The sequence below is a fragment of the Tamandua tetradactyla genome, chromosome 4, assembly GCF_023851605.1.
Source record: "Tamandua tetradactyla isolate mTamTet1 chromosome 4, mTamTet1.pri, whole genome shotgun sequence".
In the NCBI taxonomy this organism is placed as follows: Eukaryota; Metazoa; Chordata; class Mammalia; order Pilosa; family Myrmecophagidae; genus Tamandua; species Tamandua tetradactyla.
This window is the reverse complement of record NC_135330.1, coordinates 8136911-8156325: the sequence shown is the minus strand read 5'-3', so window position 1 is coordinate 8156325 and position 19415 is coordinate 8136911. Positions and strand designations below refer to the sequence as shown.

The 19415-nt window shown below is 55.2% G+C and overlaps 2 protein-coding genes across 4 annotated transcripts; one reads left to right on the top strand and one right to left on the bottom strand.

Moving 5' to 3' along the window:
* Positions 1-51: 51 nt before the first annotated feature.
* Positions 52-9671, bottom strand: TRIM46 (tripartite motif containing 46). 3 transcript variants are annotated; one of them, XM_077156358.1, is made up of 10 exons: positions 9571-9671; positions 7987-8248; positions 7402-7745; positions 6587-6730; positions 6382-6477; positions 5438-5691; positions 5043-5164; positions 3698-4000; positions 2348-2645; positions 52-1282 (listed from the first exon to the last, which is right to left on the bottom strand). In XM_077156358.1, exons 1-10 carry the CDS (start codon positions 9631-9633, stop codon positions 889-891), a joined length of 2280 nt encoding a protein of 759 aa, XP_077012473.1. In that variant the 5' UTR covers positions 9634-9671; the 3' UTR covers positions 52-888. The 3 variants fall into 3 exon arrangements, with proteins under 3 accessions (XP_077012473.1, XP_077012474.1, XP_077012475.1); XM_077156359.1 differs by lacking the exon at positions 9571-9671 and adding an exon at positions 8998-9092; XM_077156360.1 differs by lacking the exon at positions 2348-2645 and having other exon boundaries at positions 1097-1282.
* A 604-nt stretch (positions 9672-10275) lies between these two features.
* On the top strand, positions 10276-12727 carry KRTCAP2 (keratinocyte associated protein 2). The gene is given in 6 exon segments (XM_077155693.1): positions 10276-10349; positions 10351-10387; positions 10706-10860; positions 10996-11059; positions 12274-12340; positions 12575-12727. Coding segments are annotated over 6 exon segments (492 nt in total). The 5' UTR covers positions 10276-10301; the 3' UTR covers positions 12696-12727.
* The last annotated feature ends 6688 nt before the right edge of the window (positions 12728-19415 follow it).

Sequence of the window (19415 nt, the reverse complement as noted above, 5' to 3'; positions counted from 1 at the left end):
TCTCACCACCAGATCCAGCCGTGGGCACCCCTGCCCTGAATAATAGCACAGCTCCCTGGATCCCTCCTGCTTGTCACACCCAGCCCAGAAACCAAGAATGGTCGGGCGCAGGGAAGGCAGAGATGTGCCTGGCATCACAGTTTATTGTTCAGAAACCATGAGAATAACAGCTGTTGCTTGGCACAGGCCTAGCAGTGCCCGCTGTAGGGGGTCAACAGCAGCACTAGAGGCCTTGTCTGGCCCAACCCAGCGGAGACACTTAGCCTCAGCTCGGGCCCCAAGGGAGACTTGGCACACTGGCATGGGTGTGGGACAGATAATGCATGCAAGAGGGAGAGAAAGAGGGACACAAGGGGCATGCGGCTGGGGGACATGGGGATCCAAATAAATAAAGTAGGATTGCAGAGTCCCCTTCCCCCAGCCAGAGAGTGCATGGGCAGTGTCCAGCCAAAAAAGCCTGCCCACCCCAGGCTGTAGTTCAGCATCCATGGGGCAGGGCACTTGGTAGGGCAGAGGGCAGAGCTGGGGGTCATGCCCGATGTTCCAGGTGCCCTCCCTCCCAGTCAGCCTGGGGAGGAGCACAGGGCGGGGATGGGGACAGGGCTCTCCCCGTGCGTTGGATAAGATGCTAAGGGCAGGGCATGGAGCAGAGCTTTGGTGGGGGTGGGGGCCTGGGCTAACAGGCAATGGAGAGGATGGGGGCATCCAGAGAGGCGAGCAGAGGAGAGCCCCTAGGTCACAAGGCCCTCGGGAGACACAGACGTAGGTTAAGGGGCAGAACCATGTGGTAGGGAGAATTGGGGAGAAAAACCTGCCAGGGGAATAACCTGGCTTCAGGAGGCTTGGGGCCCAGGAGGGGACCAGCTCCAGAAATAGGGGCTAGAAGGGTCAGTCCAGCTTGGCAAAGCCCCCAATAGTGACCTTCCTATCAGGTTTGGTGCCCACGGGCTCTTGTAGTTGTACTGCACCACCCCCAATGAAGCAAAAGGCAGGACACACGGGTCCCGAGCAGTCCAGGGGGCACTCCAGGAGCCCACGGAAGGACACAGCATCCAGGAAAGAAACCCGGCCCCTTTCGTAGTCCAGGCAGATGCCCAGGCGGGGTGGTAGGGGCACTGTGCAGCCAGCTGCTGGACCATCCCTCCCTGTCAGCCCTGCATTTGAGCTCGCCCCGGACCCCAGCAGGATCTTGCCCATGCCGATGGTTAGGAAAGCAAAGGGTGGCGACGCCTCCACTGTGGCATCCTCGGCACCGCTGTCATGCCCGCTGTCCGGGTCATACCTGCAGGAGCGGGCGTTGGGTAGGAGGGTGTTGGGGGGTGGAGTAAGGGGATGGGGGAGGGGGCACCAGAGGGCTGAGATGTTGGAAGGATGGAATGTTGGGGAGCAAGAGATTGAAGAGATCGGTTTTGGGTATTGAGGAGAAAACATGTGACGAGATAGGGATTAGAGCAGAGGGTTTGGGGTTTGGTCGGGTGGAAAAGGGGTATTAAAAGGAAAGCACACTGGCAAGAGAGGCATTGGGGAAGAAAGGAAAGACAATGTATTGATAAAGCACATTGAAGAAGTGGGGAGCTTATCATGATAGGAAGGTGGGGAGAAAAATGGTATTGGGGATTTGCCAGGGAGAGGATTTTGAGCGTTATATGATGTTGGAGGAATAAGCCGTTAGTGAATAAGATATTGGTGGGGAAGAGAAGGGCAAAGAAAGGATGGTGGGGAGGTGGGTGTTGCGGGCAAGCTGAGGGTGGATTGGTGTCATCGATGAAGGATGTCAGAGGGATGCGGGGTTCAGGATGGTCAGGTTTAGGGGGGAAATGATGTTGAGGAAACGGGGTGTCGGGAGCTAACAGTGCTGAAGAAAGGCTCAGAATGGGAGAAAAGCACGAGTGGGAAAGGTACTTAGAATATGGGGATAAATGGGTTGTGAGATGGAATGTTTAGAGCACGAATTTTGGGATGCTGAGAAAAGATAAGAGTGAAGGAGGTATCGGAGAGTGAAAAAAGGATGTTGAACTAGGGTATTGGGAGAGAAGACGTGCGGGCTTGGAGAGATGGTGTGTTGGTCCTAAGTGACAGATGGAAGGAAGTGGAGATGGCTCCCTCTTCTATCCTCCCTTTCCATAAATACATACTCCAAAAATCCTCACAGCCCTTTCACTGAGCCCACATCTCCCCTGGCCACAGTGTCCCCGCCTGGCCTCCATGCTCCTACGGATTCCTCCGAATCCCCTCCCCAGCATGCCCAGCATGCCCAGCAAGTCTGTGCTCCCCTTGCCACACCCCACCCCACTCCCGGCTCCTACCCAGGGCCCCCCACGTCTCATCCCTTCCGGAGAGGCCTGACCTGGGGCTGATCACATCCGGAGCACCCTGGAAGCTTTCCTGAAGCTTGCTCTCCAGGCCGACGCCCACCTTGACAAGGTAGGAGGCTGGGTCCACAGCGCAGGCCCAGTAGCTGCGGCCCTGGGTGACAGCCACATCGCCCAGAACCACGTCGACACTCAAGTGGCAGCCGGTCAGCAGTCGTTCTGCAGCCAGCAGCAGGGGCAGCCCTGGAACACTGCGCACGGCTCGCTGGTCCTTGCTGATGGCCAGCCGCTCTCGGCTTGCACCCCAGCGGCCATCGAGGAAGAAATGCAGGACTGGGGGAAGGAAGGGGTTAAGACAGAAGGAAGGACTTCAGGGACAAACACTGGTGCCGGGGCCTGTGCGGTGTCACACAAGGCACAGGGAGGTTTCAGAATTGGGAATAAGTTGCCAAGGAGATCAGTCACCACCAGGAATGGCAGGGGTTCTGGGGAACAAGGCCTGGAAAAATAGCAAGAGGGAAAAAGAATGGGCGGGGGTGGGGCGAGGTGGGGCGCTTTGCCTAGTAGGAATGGAGTTTCTGTTTGGGGTGACAACAGGTTTGGTAATGGATGGTGGTGAGGGCGGCACAACACTGTGAATGTAATTAACCCCACTGAAATATACTTTAAAAAGAAGCAGTTAAAGTGGGAAATTTTATGTTGATTATGTTACCATAATAAAAAAATTTTATGAGGCGGGGGGGGGGTTCATTCCGAATAGGCATGGAGCCCCAGGAGTTCATGTGCTGATGGAGAGGCACAGAAGCCAGCCCCAGGTCCAGGTGACTCCCAGTGCTTCTTCCAATCCCACGCCACTGTTGTTCCGTTTCACCCGGCAGCAGTCTCGCTGCAGCCACACTCTGGGGCTCACGCCTGGCCCGCAAACCCGACCGCTGCTTCTCATGCCCCTGCTTGGATGGGGAAACTCCCCCAACATGCCCACTCCTCAGGGCCCAGGCTATTTTCTAGATAGTCACTTTACTAACATTTATTGAGCCCTGACTACGAGCCAGAAACTGTACTAAGACTTTGCATGTAGCTTCTTGTTTAATTCTTACAACAACCGTATGAGATAAGCATTGTTATTATCCCTATTTTACAGAGGAGGAACCTAAAGTTCAGAGAGGTTGAATAACTTGCCCAGAGTCACAGTTGGCAAGGAGGCAAAGCAGGGATTTGAACCCCGGCAGTCTAGCTCTGGGGCTAGTGCCTGTGACCTGCTATGTTATATATGGCCTTTCCAGGGCCCACCCTGAACCAGCTGTCAGTGCCCAGGCCCTGGCATACGCTGTGCTCTTCGTACAGCCATCTGGGTGTGCCCCCTGTGCCCGCGGCCGCCCACTCACCAGGAGCCGGGGGCGTGTGCAGGTGTACATCTTCGCTGTACTCGCCGTAGCCGGCCTTGTTGCAACCACGGACACGCAGCACGTACACGGAGCCTGTGTCAGGGTTCTCGAGCAGGGCACTGGTTCCCCGCACCTCCTCCCGCCGCTGCCAGCGGGTGGGGCCCGGCTGGGCAGGCACATCCGTGCGCCGGAACTCCACGGTGTAGTGCCAGGCCGGTGGGGAGTGGGGGGGCAGCCGCCAGCACAGGAAGATCTGGTCATAGGCAAAGGTGCGCTGGGTGTCAATGACGGGAGCTGCAGGCACTGTTGGAAGAGACAGTAGGGGTCAGTCAGGGCCTGGCCACTGGCCCGGCAAGGGGGGCAGGGCAGGCAGGAAAAGGGAAAGCAGCGGGAGCCGGGGGGGTGAGTGCGTGAGAGGGAGCTGGGAAAAAGACCCATCTGGGTGCTGGAGGTCTGCTGTGTTGGCTAGAGAGGGCACCCACAGGATGGGCCAAGCCCAGGAGTAGGGAGAAAGAGAGATGGGCAGGAGATCACTGGGCGGGGGCCAGGGGTCCTGTGTTCTAGTCCTCATCTGCCACTGTCTCATTCTGGCCTTAGGTCTAAGTCACTGCCCTTTTCTGGGTCAGTTTCCTCCTTTGTCAAATAACGGGATTAGACCAGAGGAGTTCTGGGGACCCTTCCAGCTTTGACATTCTGTGAATATAGAGGAGCCCCAGAGAGGCAGGCAAAGGCCACTGGGACCCAGGCAAGGGGGCACAGAGTGGGCAGGAGAGGGAGCAGAATTGGGAAGGACAGGCAAGAGGCAGCAGGATGGAAAATGGGGAGAGGACAGCGGGAAAGCAAAAGCTTGAGTGCAGGGTGTGGAGATAAAGGGGGAAAAAAAGGAAAGTCCAGAGGATAAAGGACAGAAGGGCAAAAGGTCAGAAGGCAAGGATTAGGTTAGAGCCTGAGAATGAAGAAGCGAGACGGGGCAGTGGTCAAGTGGAAGGCCCAGGAGGTCTGGTTCAGACAGGAAAGAGACGGAGGCAATGAGTGGGGTGGTGAGCTGTGTGGGAGCAGTGGGACAGTGTAGGGGGCCTGGCGGGGAGCAGGACCCCCGGGGCAGGGCCGCTGACTTGCCTGGGGTGCTCCGGAGCAGAGTCCGCGGTGGCCACAGCCTACAAACAAAGAGAGGGAGAAGCAGCACTGAGCGCAGTGCGATGGTGTGGCAGGGTGGGCTGGGTGGGAGGAGCCAGGCCGGGCAGGAGGCCAGGGAAGTTCCCGGTGGGCACTGCCCCCCGGGCCCGCTGCTGGGGAGAAAGGGAGGAAGGCACTGGTTGGGCATGGGGCCTGACCACCTCCTTACCTCGCAGGAAGTTAAGCTCCGTCAGCAGCTTCATCTCACGCCCCACATCCAGCTGGCAATGGCGGAAGGAGGAACTGGCAGCTGGCCGGAATGTTTGGAGGGCCTCGGTAGCTCGGGCAATCCTGGGAAGGGGTCAGTCAAGGGTCAGGTACTGCCAGCTGGGCAGCCACCCTTCCCCTCGATTCTGCCTTATCTGCCTCTGGAACTTTGACATCTGCTCTGGGTCTCTGCCTTGCCCCTTGGGGCCAGCTGGACATCAGTTTGGCCTCATGACTGTCCTTGGGGCTGCAGCGCTCTACCTGGTAATACTCTGGATGTCATCTTTTGACACTGGCTATGCCCAGGATGCCCTTGCCCCCCAGGATCCCCGAACCCTGAGCCATGCCCCTGGATACCTGTTGTGTAGCTGCTTGGCTGCTTGCACGAAACAAGGCTGGTCTGTTTCCTTAAGTACCTCCTGAGCATAGCCCACCAGACCTGAGCCGTCCAGCAGGCTCCGGTGCTCCTGGATCTGGGCGCTGAGCCGGGCCAGCCGCTCCTGCTGGCATTCCTCAATGGCCTGAAGCAGTGATGCCCGCTTCTCCTCCAGCACAGCCCCCAGCCCCCGCACCAGCTGGGATACCTCCTCCTTCGCCTGCTGACCACTCACCTGCCCAGGGAGAAACACCCATAGGAGACATGACTCACTATCTTCTTCTTGAAGCCAGCGCCTGTGCCAACCCCTTGGGGCACCACATCATAGCTAGGCTCACAATTGTCAGGGAAAACCCTACCCACCCATTCCAGTAGGGCCAGGCTCACAGCTGCAGAGGTGCCCGCGTGCCCAGATGGGCTCAACTCCTGACCACTTGCACTCCCTTTCCTGGCGGTTCACATCATGATCCTGCCTCACGACCTCCCCCCACCAAATAAAAGAGGCCCACGATTGCACTCATGTCCACTGGTACCTAGGTCATCCTTCTTGCCCATTCCCAGGTCAGCCGACTCAAGCAATCTGGCAGAGGGTATCAGAGCCACCGCCTCAATCAAGCTTCCATCAAGGGATATGTGCTGTCTGCAGCAGACAGCTGAGCCTGAGGGCATCTGAGCTCCATTCCTGGGTCTTTTTGGGCCCTTCCAGTCCTGAGCTATAGCCACCCACCCACACCGCAGCCCCAGGTGCAGCCTGGCCCCGGGACACTGGTGTTCCTGCCAATCTGATTTAAGCAGAACCTCAACATATGTGGACCCCCCCACAGGCCTGAACTTGCAACCGAGTGATCGGGCTGGGCCTACCCACACCTCCTTCCTGCCCCACTCTGAGGTAGGGTCGAAAGCCCACCACCATGCCCTCCCTCACCTCGGTGTGCCTCACGGTCTCCTCCAATTCACAGATCTGGGTCTGTACTGTGTCCTGGTTTCCCAGGATGTATGTCAGGCTCTTTGTCAGCTTGTCCTGAGGGGGGAAGAAAGAGGTGGGCATCAAGCCCGGCCTGGCATAAGCCAGCAGTTCCAAGTGTGTGAGTGTGGGTCAGCCCTGGGGGTGAGTGAGGAGGGGTCCTCACCCTGAGAGCCTGGTAGGCACTGAGCACGGGCGTGATCTTGTGCCCACTGTGGGTGCGTCGCACACGGCAGAGTTGGCATACCAGCCGCTGGCACGTCTTGCAGTAGTGGGTCACCTCCTCCTTGTGGTCTGGGCACATCAGGCCCTGGGGGTACAAAGAGCAATGAGATAGCCAGGGAATGGGGTATGGGTGCAGACCTCACCCAAGAGCAGGCTGGGTCCCTCCCTCCACTGCCTGTGGGGTGAAGGGGAGTTCAGCGGCTGGGCTCCGCAGTGCCACCTGGTGGCACACTCTGGCATCACAGAGCCTTTCCTATAGCCTCCAGGAAATGCTCATTTCATCAGCATTGCTCCTTCATCTACCTTGCAGGGATGCGTGGTAGTAACAATAATAATGGTGATAATTAATCTTGGTCTTATGGTTAATAATTAGCCCTGTCCGTCTAGTTCACTGCTGTATCCCCAGCACCTAGAATAGCACCAGGCACGAGAGTACCTGATAAATATTTGCTCAATGAATGAATGCATACAGCCCTTTTTAGTGTTCAGGTAACTTTCACAAATATTATCTCATGTGATCCTCTCAGTCATCCTGGGGATGGATATTGCAAGACAGATGTTATCATCCCCATTCAGCAGGAGGCTCAGAAAGGTTGAATGATTTATCCAGCGACTGTTTCAGAAAAAAGAGCTGGACAGTGGCAAACATCTGCCTACCTCCTTGCTGTCCTTTTGGAGGCCCATCCCCCCAGGCACCCACCCCCACCCATCACTGCCATGACCCTCCTTCTTCGGGCCCTGCGAGGGCTGGCTCACCTTGGGGCGGAAGGAGAGAGTGGGCAGGGTGGGCTCGTGCTGGGCCTTCTGGGTGCCCCAAGGGTGGAAGAGCTTGAAGCACTCGTTGCAGAAGGTGGCCCGGCACTCAGTGCAGCCCTTGGTGGCCTCTAGTGGGGGGGGCTTGCACAGCTGGCACAGGATGGCGCCACCTACACTCACACTCTGGCGGTACCGCTCCACCACGCGCTCCAGAGTCAGGTTCCGGAAAAGCCCCGCCAGGCCCCGCTCCCCCAGCTCCACATCACCCTGGCAGGCTGGGCATGGGAACATGATCACCTGGGGGTGCAGAGCGCCTCGCTTCCGCCCGGGGTAAGTCCCAAAGCCTGCAAATGGGCCAGGGAGGCAGAAGAGGTGACAGTTACAGCTGGCTGGGGGTGTGGGGATGTCTACTCAATTTAAAAAATCGATTTTTATTGTGCCAGAGCTCAGCTCTCATTAGAACCTGAATGAGCAGTATCTCCATCCCCCCAAAAGACAGATGCCCCTGACCGTAATGGACCCCTTAGGTCTTCCCAATAGACATCCCAGCACCCCTCACCCCCACTCCACAGATCCCAGCCCCACCTGACTTAAGTAGCCGGTCCAGGCGGTCTGGCTTGGGGAGAGTTCTTCGGGAGAGGCGGGGGCTGCGGGTGGAAGGGGTGGAGGCAGGAGAGGTGGGCTCGGAACTGGGGTCCCCGCCATGGCCTACATAGCCCTGCTGCCCCAGCACCTCCCGGGCACAGGCCTGGCACACGTTGTGGGTACAGGGCAGCACCAGCGGCTGCTTGTACATCTCTTGACAAACTGGGCACAGCAGTTCTTTCTCCATGTTCTTCATACTCGTCTACGGAGGGACCAGGAGGGGAGGTCAGAGCTTGATCACCTGGGCATGGCATTTCTCAGCAGGCCCCTCAGCTGCCCTTAGGGACCCCAGAGGCTTCAGGAAGAGGCAAGACAAGCGATCTCAGCATCTAGTTCATAGACCTTTGCTGCCCTCGGCCTCCTGCCTGTTTCCCTCCCACAGAGCTTTAAGCCCGCAGAGGTGGGATGGCTGGAGCTTTTACTACCCCCAATCTCCAGCCCCACACTTCCTTCCCTGGGATGCAGTAGCCAGGCCCGCGTCCCCCTTCACCTGGCTGTTGTTCCCATCCCCCAGCCGCTGGGCCGCCTGCCCCAGGCGCTCCTCTCAAGGACACCGCCCATTCTGCAGTTCAACACGGACCCCCGCCCCCTTCCCTAGCACCCCCCCGCGTGACTCCTCCCCGTAGCCAGGCGCCGCTTGCTCTCCATCCTTCAACTCTCTCCATCCCTCCTCCAGCCGCGGCTCCGGCCTGAGGCCGCCGCAACCTCCATCGCCCCCCCCCTTCCCTTCCCCGTACGTCTCCTCCGGTCCCCCGATTCCAGCCCATTCCCTTTCGCCTCCCACCATTTGGTCCTCCTGCCCTCCCCCAGCGCAACCCGGCTAGCTGCAACAACCCCCCTCAGCGAGGGAGAAACAAGCGCCCCGCCTTCTTGCCCCCTCCCCACCGGAAGTACCCCTCCCTTTTTTGGTGGCGGGGGTCCTCAGGCTATGCCCCACCCCCCACACCTCACCTTGGTCCCTCTTTTAGCAGCCATCCCGGTCAGGGGCGCAGCTGACACAAAGGAGGGAGGGACGGAGAGGGAGGGAGAAGGAAGTGGTGGGGGGAGCAGGGTTGGCACCGCCCCTGGGAGAGCCGGGCACAGGTTGCCATGACAACTGCAGGCTCGGAGGCAGCCCTGAGTGGGGGTGCCATGGGGTGGGGTCTCGGGGAGGGGCCCAAATTGGGAACTGCACCCTGGAGAGGCTCCTTCATAGCCTCTCACCTGTCCTCGGCTTTCTATTTTCCAGGCTCACACACGCCCGGTCCTCATCGCACCACCGCCTCCTGCAGCCCCAGCTCTGGTGCACTGCTGGCGGCTGCCCCATCCCACCCGCCGCGTCTGGGCAGCTCCTGGCTCCTTACATCTCAGCACACTGACGCTTCCCCGGCGCTCGCCTCCCGGCTGTCCCCGGGATTACCCTCCGCCCTCACCAGCCCCTGGACCACAGCCTAGCATCTTCCCGACCCCCACCTGTTCAAGATCCCAGTTTGCCTCGGACGCCTATACTCCCCTCCCCTTCCCCTCGACCCCACTTGAACTCACACTGATGCGGACCAGTGCATCCATGATGGAAGTGAAGGTCTGCATATCTTCACCCTCGGCCATGGCCCTACGGCGCCCACGGCCGCCTGCCCACCCCCGCGTGCCCGATCCCGGCTGCGGCTGCGAACCCCGGGCTTAATGCGGGAGCCGGGTGGGGGTGTGGGGAGTGATGGGGGTGAGATGTCACTGCGCATGCTCCAGGGACCAGCCTCGAACGGCGCCCGTCGGGCTGGGGGGGCGAGGGGGGTGGGAAGGAGTTGCCCCCACGTGGTTCTCCGAAGGTGGTGGTGGGGTGGGTAACAGAAGGGTATTTGAGGGGGAGCCATTTCTTATGTTCGCATTCCTGATTGGCTCCTAAACTTACTCATGGAAAGCGGGAATAGTTTTACAGGAAAATGGGCTCCAAGGTGGAAGCACTGGATTTTGCTTTGGGAAAAAGTCCACGAAAGATGTTGAGGCCAAGATCATGAGGGAAGGAAACGAGCACAGGAGATGACATAAATGGCAAAGAAGACAGAGGTGGACTGGGGGTTACGGACCCAGTGACGTGAGGAAATAAGTGCAGCCAGCGCTGAGGTGTAGTGGCTGCACCAGGCACGGGAACCGCGGGGCACCCGGACGGTGGCCTGGGATGCGCTTGGACGCACTGTTTCCTCCCCACCGGGAGAGGGCGCTGCGAGGCAGCGAGAGGGAGACGTGGGCGGAAGTAAGGCTGCGATGGCCAGGGGCGCATGCGCACAGCTGACAGCGCTCGTTTCGGGTTCTTCTCTTTCCAGGCCGGGACACGCCTATTGGGACCGCCGGCGGGCCGTGATGGGTAACGGGGTCGGGGGGCTCCCGGACGGACTAGTGGGGGCCTAATTAGCGCGGGCCCGCTTTCCCGGTCTCTCCACGCAGTGCTGACGTGTCCTGAGTGTCAGGGAGCGGGCAGTTTTCACAGCGGGGAGGTCTTGCGGCTTTCGGGGCTGGGGAATTTCTGGGGGACGCCGCGGGGAGTGGGGAGTCGGGGACTGTCTGCAGTCGAGGAGGGCTCGAAAGCGGGCGGCCTGCCGAGCTCTGGGACCGGCCGAGTCCGCCTGCGGCTCCTGGCTGGGGACCGGTCCTGAGTGCCCGTCCCTCCTCTCGTCTCCCTCAGTGGTGGGCACGGGCACCTCGCTGGCGCTTTCCTCCCTCCTGTCCCTGCTGCTGTTCGCTGGGATGCAGATGTACAGTCGTCAGTTGGCCTCCACTGAGTGGCTCACCATCCAGGGGGGCCTGCTTGGCTCCGGCCTCTTCGTCTTCTCCCTCACTGTATCCTCCCCGCGGTGTAAGGGAAGGGGTGTTTGAGGGGTGCAGGGGTGGACAGCCAAGTGTCTTGGGCCCTACCCGTGACCCACACTTTTCTGCCTGCACTGTTCGCCCTACTCCTTAACTCTCTTAACCCAGGCCTTCAATAATCTGGAGAATCTTGTCTTTGGCAAAGGATTCCAAGCAAAGATCTTCCCTGAGAGTAAGTGAAAGTTGAGGAGTGAGGCATTTTTAAACCCTCTCCTTACCACCTCACTCCCCCTCCACCATACTGAATCTCCGGGAGCTTAGATGGTAAAGTTTGGTCAGGACAAGGGAATATGTTTAATAAAACTGCTTCAAACTCCAGGAATTGGAACTAGACAGGAAGGACTGTGAAAGCAAGAAACTAAGTTATCTTTTGGACAGCAACCAGGGAAGGTTTGAGGGGAAGGCAAGTTTGGGCTGATGTTTTATATTCATCCAGGGGGAGGCATTCTTTGTCTGTACCAAGAAGCAGTGAAGATTCTGAAATTGATTCTTCTTTAGCCAATTTTAGTGAATTCTGTTTATTTGTGGTGATTGGAAACAACTGTGTTAAAATACACCAATATCTATGGCAGTAGAAATCCCAGCAAAACTTGAATGACAGATTATCTTTTGTTTCTTTGAAATAATCCTTTTGCTATTGTTCATATGTTGGAGAAGCTAAGACCAACCTGTCACTGTTGCCCTCATTTCTTCAGTCCCCTCTAGACCTTGTCCTAGCCCCACTGCCGGTTTCCAGAGCTCCTTCCACAGATTTTTGTCTCCAAGTGTGTTGTCATTTGCTTTATTTATTTATTTTTGTTGTTGTTAGTTTTGTGTTTTATATATTCTCTCTCTCTCTCTCTCTTTTTTGTGTCTTCATTTGCTTTTGAAAGGAACCTTTGCTGTGGGGCAAGATCCCTAAACCTCATTGTCTGTCTTGCCTGCCCCAGCTGGGCAAGAGGAACTCTGCTTGCCCTTTCTTCCTCTGCTCTCTTCTTCTCTCCTGTCCTACCCCAGATGTCTTGGGATCACTTCCTATCCCCATGGGAGAACATGTCTAGATACTGCCTTCCAGCCTGTGTCCAAGGAGTGAGTCCCCTGGCCAGCTAGCTTAGTGAACTAATTTCTGTTGGGAAGCTCTTAATCCTTTTTCCAAATGAAAACAAGTCTTGCCCTTCAGGTTCTTTCCTTTTTCTTTAGTACGAGAGGGAACAGCCAGGTTAGGAAAGTTAAATCAGGTTTGCGTTAGAGTTGATTCCTACATGCCCTGGTATCATTAAGGCCACGTGAGATCCTTCTGCCATTGTTGTGCCATACTCCTCCAAGCATTTCTCCCAGACTCCTCATATGAATGCTTAATATTTCCGTTGTGACCGTTGCCCTCCTTTTCCCCTCTTGTCTCCCTAGTTCTCTTATGCCTCCTGTTGGCTCTCTTTGCGTCTGGCCTCATCCACCGAGTCTGTGTCACCACCTGGTATGTGCCTGGCAGCTGGGTAAGGGATGCTGTGTCCTGACCTTTGGCCCCAGATCCTAACTTGACAGTGCCACATCTTCTTGCCCATACTCCCTTCCCCCTCTGCTCTTTCTCCTTTGTTATTACCCACTTTCCTAAACCTGGGTTCTTTCCCTGATTCTGCTGCCAGCCCTGAGAGGCACTAGACTGCATGCCCACTAATGCCACTACCCTCTTTCTGTCCTCACCATGTAGCTTCATCTTCTCTATGGTTGGCCTGTACTACATCAACAAGATCTCCTCCACTCTGTACCAGGCAACAGCTCCCGTCCTCACACCAGCCAAGGTCACGGGCAAGGGCAAGAAGAGAAACTGACCATGAACATTCAATAAAGTTGATTCTTTGTAGCTCTGTGAGTTCATGTTGTGGGCCTCCTCTGCCAGTGACTGCCTGGGGGTGCAGAATGTTGGGGTTGGTGGGTACTTACCCTTTTCATACCTTGGGGACAATGGGAGGTTTCTTCAGGGTTCATTTACCCAACATATATTGAGCGTTGTCAATGTCAGACACTTTGTCAGGCACTGAAGTGGCATATGCTCCTGTGAGAATCCCAGCAGGGAACAAAAGTGCACGGCTGATTTGCGGACTTGGGAAAAGGCGTAAAGGCTGCAATGTAGGAAGACCTGCCCATCAATACTGGCAAAGATCTTGGAACAGAAGAGTAAGGGAAGGCAAGGTCCCACACCGGGGGTTCTATTTGCCACCTGTGAGCTCTGTTATTCCACCTCTCTACCCCAAGCTAATGACCCCTCTGCCCCTTCTCCATGTCTGTAGATGGGAATTCTCTATTGATGTGTTCCTGTGCCGTCTTTTCTACTCCAGCATGGCCATGTGCCTGTATTTAAAAGACTACCCAGCTGTGCTGCAGCCTTGGAAGTTGGCATAGCTATTGTAACAGTAACCAAAAAAGAGATCAGGCCTCAATTAGAGTTAAAAATGAAGCCAGTCGGGCTGGGTCTAAGTAGAATCAGAATACAGGGTAAAAGATGATAGGTGTTGTATTTCTGTATAGTTTAATACAATACCAGGATATATCTCAGACTATGGTGCGCTGATAATTAAAAAGGATTGGTAGAGTCCCTTGGAAGTCTAAAGGAGTGGGGTGGGCAGGCTATATATATATATATATATATGGAATAATTAAACTCTCCTGGGTATGCTGTCGACCATTGAAGACTTCCAAGAAAATAGGCCAAGCCCTTGATTTTGAGGCTTGCTCTTATGAAACTTACTTATTTGGGGGAGAAGCTAAGACTATGCATAATGAGGTCTAGGAGTTGCTTCCAGGAAACCTCTTTTGTTGCTCTGATGTGGCCTCTCTCTCAGCCCAACGCTGCGATGAAAATCATTGCCCTTCTCCATGAGAGTCACGACATACAGGGGTGAAAATCTCCCTGACAGTGTGGGGTGTGATTTCCAGGGATCAGTCTGGCCCTGGCACTGTGGGATTAACAACACCTTCTGAACCAAAAGGGGGAAAAGAAGTGCAATAAAATAAGATATCAGGACAGCTTGATTGAACATCATAAGTACATGGAACCTTGGGTGGGGCGTGAGATTTTGTAGGTTTGTCCAGAGTGATGCCTCGATAAATCCCAGGGGGATTTGAATGATGAATAAAGTATTTGCAAAGCTCCCTTGGGGGAATGGTAAGAAAGGGAGAAAATTCAACTTTCCTAAGTGGAGAGTTCTTGATATTCTCACAAGCAGTGGGGACAACCAGAGCAGGGGGCTGAGCCCCCAATCATGGGGTTTGTTCATATGAGGCTTAACCCCGCAAAGCATAGGCTAAGCCTACTTGAAATTAGCCCTAAGAGTCACCCTCAAGAGAACTGCTTTTGTTGCTCGGATGTGGCCTCTCTCTCCGCCAACACAACAAGCAAACTCACCACCCTCCCCTTCCCTACGTGGGACATGACTCCCAGGGGTGTGGACCTTCCTGGCAACATGGGACAGAAATCCTAGAATGAGCTGGGACTCAGCATCAAGGGATTGAGAAAACCTCGATCGAAGGGGGGAAGAGAGAAATGAGACAAAGTGTCAATGGCTGAGAGATTCCAGAGTCAAGAGATTATCCTGGAGGTTGTTCTTACGCACTAAATAGATATCACCTTTTTAGCTAAGGTGTAATGGAGAGACTGGAGGGAACTGCCTGAAAATGTAGAGCTGTGTTCCAGTAGCCATGTTTCTTGAAGATGATTGTATAATGATATAGCTTTCGCAATGTGACTGTGTGATTGTGAAAAAAGTAAAAATAAGACATCAGTGGCCAAGAGAGATCAGATGGAGTCAAGCAGCTATTCTGGAGGCTGCTCTTATGCAAGCTTCAGTTAGATAGTGCTAATTGCCATGATTTACTAAACCTCAACCAACATCACTCCTGTTGACTCTTTATAACACCCAGGTCTCAAACTGAGATGCTATAAAGATTTCATGCACTAAGTTTGCTTTCCTGGAACCTGTAATTCCCATAGGGTTCCTAGTCAGATCTAAATCCTGAAACTCAGAGGCCAGCCTCTCCAAGAAAATCAATTAATTACATCCCCCTATCCTTTAGTGTGGACACCCCTTCTCAACATGAAAAAGTCAGAATGGTCATTGCTGAAAGATCCTGTAGATTGGGAGAAGGATCAAAGGTGGAGGAGGAGGTATAACAGAGAAAACAGGATTTAACAAATGAGTATGGCTGCTAAATAACTGACTTAATATACCTTCTATCCTCCAGTGTTTTGAAGCAGCTAGAAGGAAAAATCTGAGATGGTGGAATGGTAACCCATGACAAACCCTGGGTTCTTGTTGAAGTGAGCTTTGAAAATTAATGCTTTTTTCTCTCTTTGCTTTGTATATATATTTTACAATCAAAATGTTTTTTTAAAAAAGACTGTCCAGCCTGATCACTGCCCCATTTTCCCCTGTATTTCCCCTTCATATTTCTTCTTTATTTTATAGCCCAGAGATTAGGAACTTCCAGAATTTTAGTGAACTATGGGCAAAGTCACCAGCTGCTGAGCCAGCCTTGATGGAAATGAGGGAGATGGCTGTCAGTGCTCTCCCAGGAGAAGCACTTCTCTGTCCAGCCTGCTTGTTCTCTGGGGGGCCTAGGCCCTCTGTCTTTCTGGGTGATGTGAGTTTTTTAGAGTGGACACAGTGTCCTGCTCAGCTCTGTACTCCCCCCAGTGCCTGGTCTGGGCAGTGAATTAGGAGGTTGGTTGAACCGAAGAACCTCCCCTTCCAGAAAAGAATCCTGTATATGGGAGGGACCTATGCTCAGGAAAAAAGGCTCATGGAGGTGAGAAGTGAGTGAAAGGTTCTGGCCGAGGGTTAGAGGCCCCTCTTCCATTTGTGAGACCAGACCCTTACCCTGCAATCCCTGGGCTGAGGGACTGCAATGCAGTTTGCCCAGGATGCCTGCAGAGGGCGCCATGAGCTTACATCTTCCTCCAGGGTCCAGCAGCACCCTTCCCAGCAAGCCGGCCCTGAGGGCTGGGGAGGAGAGACACTGGTCAATGTGGATGTCGGCGTTCTTGCAAGAACCAAAAGGCCGTCTTAGTTGGGAGGGCTAAAGCCTAAAACAAGCCTCCTCTTCTGCCAGGGCTGTGAGTGGAAGCAGAGAGTTCAGTGGAGATCAGAGCCTGCCCAAGGGATGGCAGCTCTAGGCTACAAGTCATCAAGTGACAGGGTGGGGTGGGGGTGTGCAGTATGTGGGGCCCTCTGGGGGAAGAAGGGGAAACTGCCTAGAATTGGCCCTAGACTTACAGGGAGGCTGCGTTGGGTCTAACTTTGATTTTCCCCTAACAGGGGTGGAAGCTGTGGGCAGAGGGCCAGGTTCTAGTCCAGACAGCACATATAAAGCCCGGCCACCTGGGGCCACCAGGCTTTCCATGAAGACAGCTGGCTTTGGGGGGGGGGTGCAGGCATCAAGTGTCACTTCTGTGGCTACAGGAGGGTGGGGAGAAGCTGGGAAGCAGGTGCAAGGCAGTGCCAAGGGACCTGGGTACCTCTGCCCCCTGCTGAATTGGCACCAGGGGCAACGTGTGGCCCAGGAATAATGACCCCATCCTTGGGGACAGGGTGCATTTACAAGGCAGGCTGGCGCCAACCTGGGCTCTCCACTCAGCCTGTCTCTGGGGTGCTTAGTTGCAGGCTGCCCACGCCTGACCTGCCAATTAACCCTGGCAGGGGTATCACAGCTACCTAATAACCATCATTAAGTAAGGGGGCATGAGGACATCAGAGGCTTCTGGAGACCCGAGGATGAGAAGGGCAAAGGTGCTAACTTCCCAGCCCCGGAGGAGGTGCTGCTTCACCCAGGAGGCTGAAGGCCTGGGGCCTCCTGGGGCAGTCCCCACCCCTGGCCCTCCCTGGAGGACAGAGGGAAGCCAGATGTTTCCTCCTGTTCCCTCACACGCGGCCCCGACACCCTCAGGCACTGGGCTGCTAGCTCCGGAAACGAGTAAATAATAAATAATACCAGAGGAGAGGGCTGTGGAAGGGGGGATCTGGTGGGGAAGGGCAGGCAGGCGGACCCCTGGCCCAGAGAGCACGAGCCTTGGGGCAGGAAGTGATTTGCTGCCAAGGAGAGGGCAGTGAGAAGGTGAGGCCAAGTCCAAAGCTGTCCCCCAACCCTGGGCCAAGGCTGGACTCTCGGTCACCCAGCTCTGGCCTGAGGGGCGGCCTGGCACTTAGGGTAGGCCTGAAGGTCAGGCCTGGGGGGCGGGCCCGTGAGGGCGCCCAGGGCAGGCAGGGAGGGGGAGTCTGCGCCAGGCCTTGGCTCCAGCCCTTTCCGGGCCTTATTGTCCTTGGTGAGAACAGGACGCTGTCCTGTTCCCACTGCCTGGCCCCCCCAGCCCTGCTCCCCAGGGGCTCGGAAAGGATGTTGGGAAACAAGAGAGAGCCAGAGACTTGTAGCGACAGAGATGCTGAGAGACACAGAAACATACAAAGGGGGAAAGGTTCAGTAAAAAGCAAGCATTGAAGCTCATTGTGAGCCCAGCGGGCCCTGGGCACTGTGGGAAGCACAAAAGAACGGGAAGCCAGAGGCCCTGCCCTCGGGGAACCCACGCCTGCCCTGTGCACACCCCTCCTTGGCTTAGGGTCCCTCACAGAGCCGCTGAGGAAGCACACAATAGCCCGAACCCTTGTGCAGGCACAGCTGGTGGCACTCAATTGCTCAGTTTCAGGTACATTTCTTGGCCTCCCTCCCAGCAGACTGGAAGTGCCTTAGGGGGCAGGGCCCAAATCCCACCCCAGGGCTCAGAGCAAGCGGGCTCCAGAGGTTACGCGGTAAATGCTGTTTGGTTGAGTTGGAGCCGAGGCAGAGAGAGGCCCCTGGGCTGGGTGAGGTTAGACAGCATCACCTGCAGTGAGGGACAGACGGGAGGAGAGGACAGCACTCTGCTTTCCCTGGGGCCTGTAAAGCCAGCGCCCCCTGCCCCTGCCCAGCCCCAGGCCTCTGCAGCTACGGGATGGGGTGGGAAGGGCCAGCCTCCTCCTTTCTCACTCACTTTCACCTGGCCTCCGCAGGTCTCAGCAAGTTCTCCCTCGGTGTAAGTCCTCTGAAAGATGGAAAGAGGTCCAGGGCCCTTCTAGATAGAAGGCTCCAGATATACTTGAAAATAAAGAAAAACTGAGGAATGTTTGAAATGTTTACAATTTAACGAAGTAACACTTTTAACACCCAATTATAATACAATTGTGTTATATTCACAAAATAATTACAGGATCTATAGAAAATTTTTATTCATAGGGAACTCAGGCCCTGTTTTATAAAGTCTTATGGGAAAATGTGAATCAGAGTCATTATCCTATTGCCACTAATGTATATTTTTGAAAATCCCACAATAAAAGTTGAATCAACTGTATGGAAAGTCCCTTTAAATTCTGTCAGAGTAATGTGCGAAGGTCTGTGTGGCCACGGTTGGAGCTAACATAAGAAGTGTAAATTTGAGGCCCCAGGGACAATAAACCCTGAGCCAAAAGGCCCTCCGGCCTGTGAGGAGCTCTTCTCTGAGAACTCCCCAAGACCCTCAAACCAGCTGGAAGGAATCGGCAGGGGAAGGTGCCCTCCATTTGAGGCTGAGGCTACACTATCAGGGTCCCACAGAAAAGAACCTTCCATACTTGCCGCTTCTTTCTGGAGCAAGAGTTGCTGAGAAAGCTGACCTCAGGCCGCTTCAAGGGACTTCCTGGGGCTGAGGTATGTGTGTTTGTGAGAGTTCAAGGGGATCCCCCTCCTCGCCCCACCCCTGAGCCCCATTCCAACTCTCCGCCTCCAGCCCCGCACAGACCTGAATTCTAGTTCTGGCTCTGAGGCCTACCAGGTGAAGGTCGGTGGGCAAGCTGAGCAACCTCTCTGAACCTTAAATTCCTCAAGGGCAAATGGGATAATAATATCTGCCACAAAGCCTCAAGGCCTGCTCATCTGGATCTGGATTAAATAACAACGTGGAAGAGTCTAGCGTAGCCCTGAGAGCACTGATTCTGATAGTTCTGATTTTACAGGGTATTTGCCAAATGGTCTTTCTTTCTTTGTTATAAAGTGAGAACTACATTGATTGAGCATTTACCACTTGCTTTACAAATATTCTCCCTTTGAATCCTTACATCGCCTTCTGAGGTCAATATTATTACCCCGTTTTACGTATGAGAAAATTAAAGATTTAAGTAAGCTGCTCAAGATGACATACAACTGATAGGTGAAGGCAGGGCTGGAATTCACATCCACGTCCCTCAGTGCTGGCCACGTTGTTTCCTCTCTCTGCACAGTCCTAACAGCCCCCGGCCCCCCCCACCTCTCTGACCTCATGGGGAAGAAGTCCTTCCACTCTCCTGCATGCTCACTCCATCACCACCCCAGCCCCCAGGTGCCCCCCTGCGCCAAGCACGCTTCTGCCTCAGGACCTTTGCACTTGTCCTTCCCACTGCCTGGAATGCTCTTTCGGCAGGTCTCTCCCTCCTCTACCTCATTCAGGGCTCCTTGCAATTGTCTCCTTCTCAGAGAGTTCCTCCTGATCGTGTGCCCTAGTCACTCTCTAC

What these genes read in the sequence shown, in the direction of transcription:
- TRIM46 (XM_077156358.1), bottom strand. Translation starts at nt 9,633, where the DNA reads ATGGCCGAGGGTGAAGATATGCAGACCTTCACTTCCATCATGGATGCA. An exon ending in CTCTCTCCTTCCGCCCCAAG is followed by an intron (nt 6,731 to 7,401) that starts GTGAGCCAGCCC and finishes TTGTACCCCCAG; the next exon opens with GGCCTGATGTGCCCAGACCA. An exon ending in GTGCCTACCAGGCTCTCAGG is followed by an intron (nt 6,478 to 6,586) that starts GTGAGGACCCCT and finishes TTCCCCCCTCAG; the next exon opens with GACAAGCTGACAAAGAGCCT.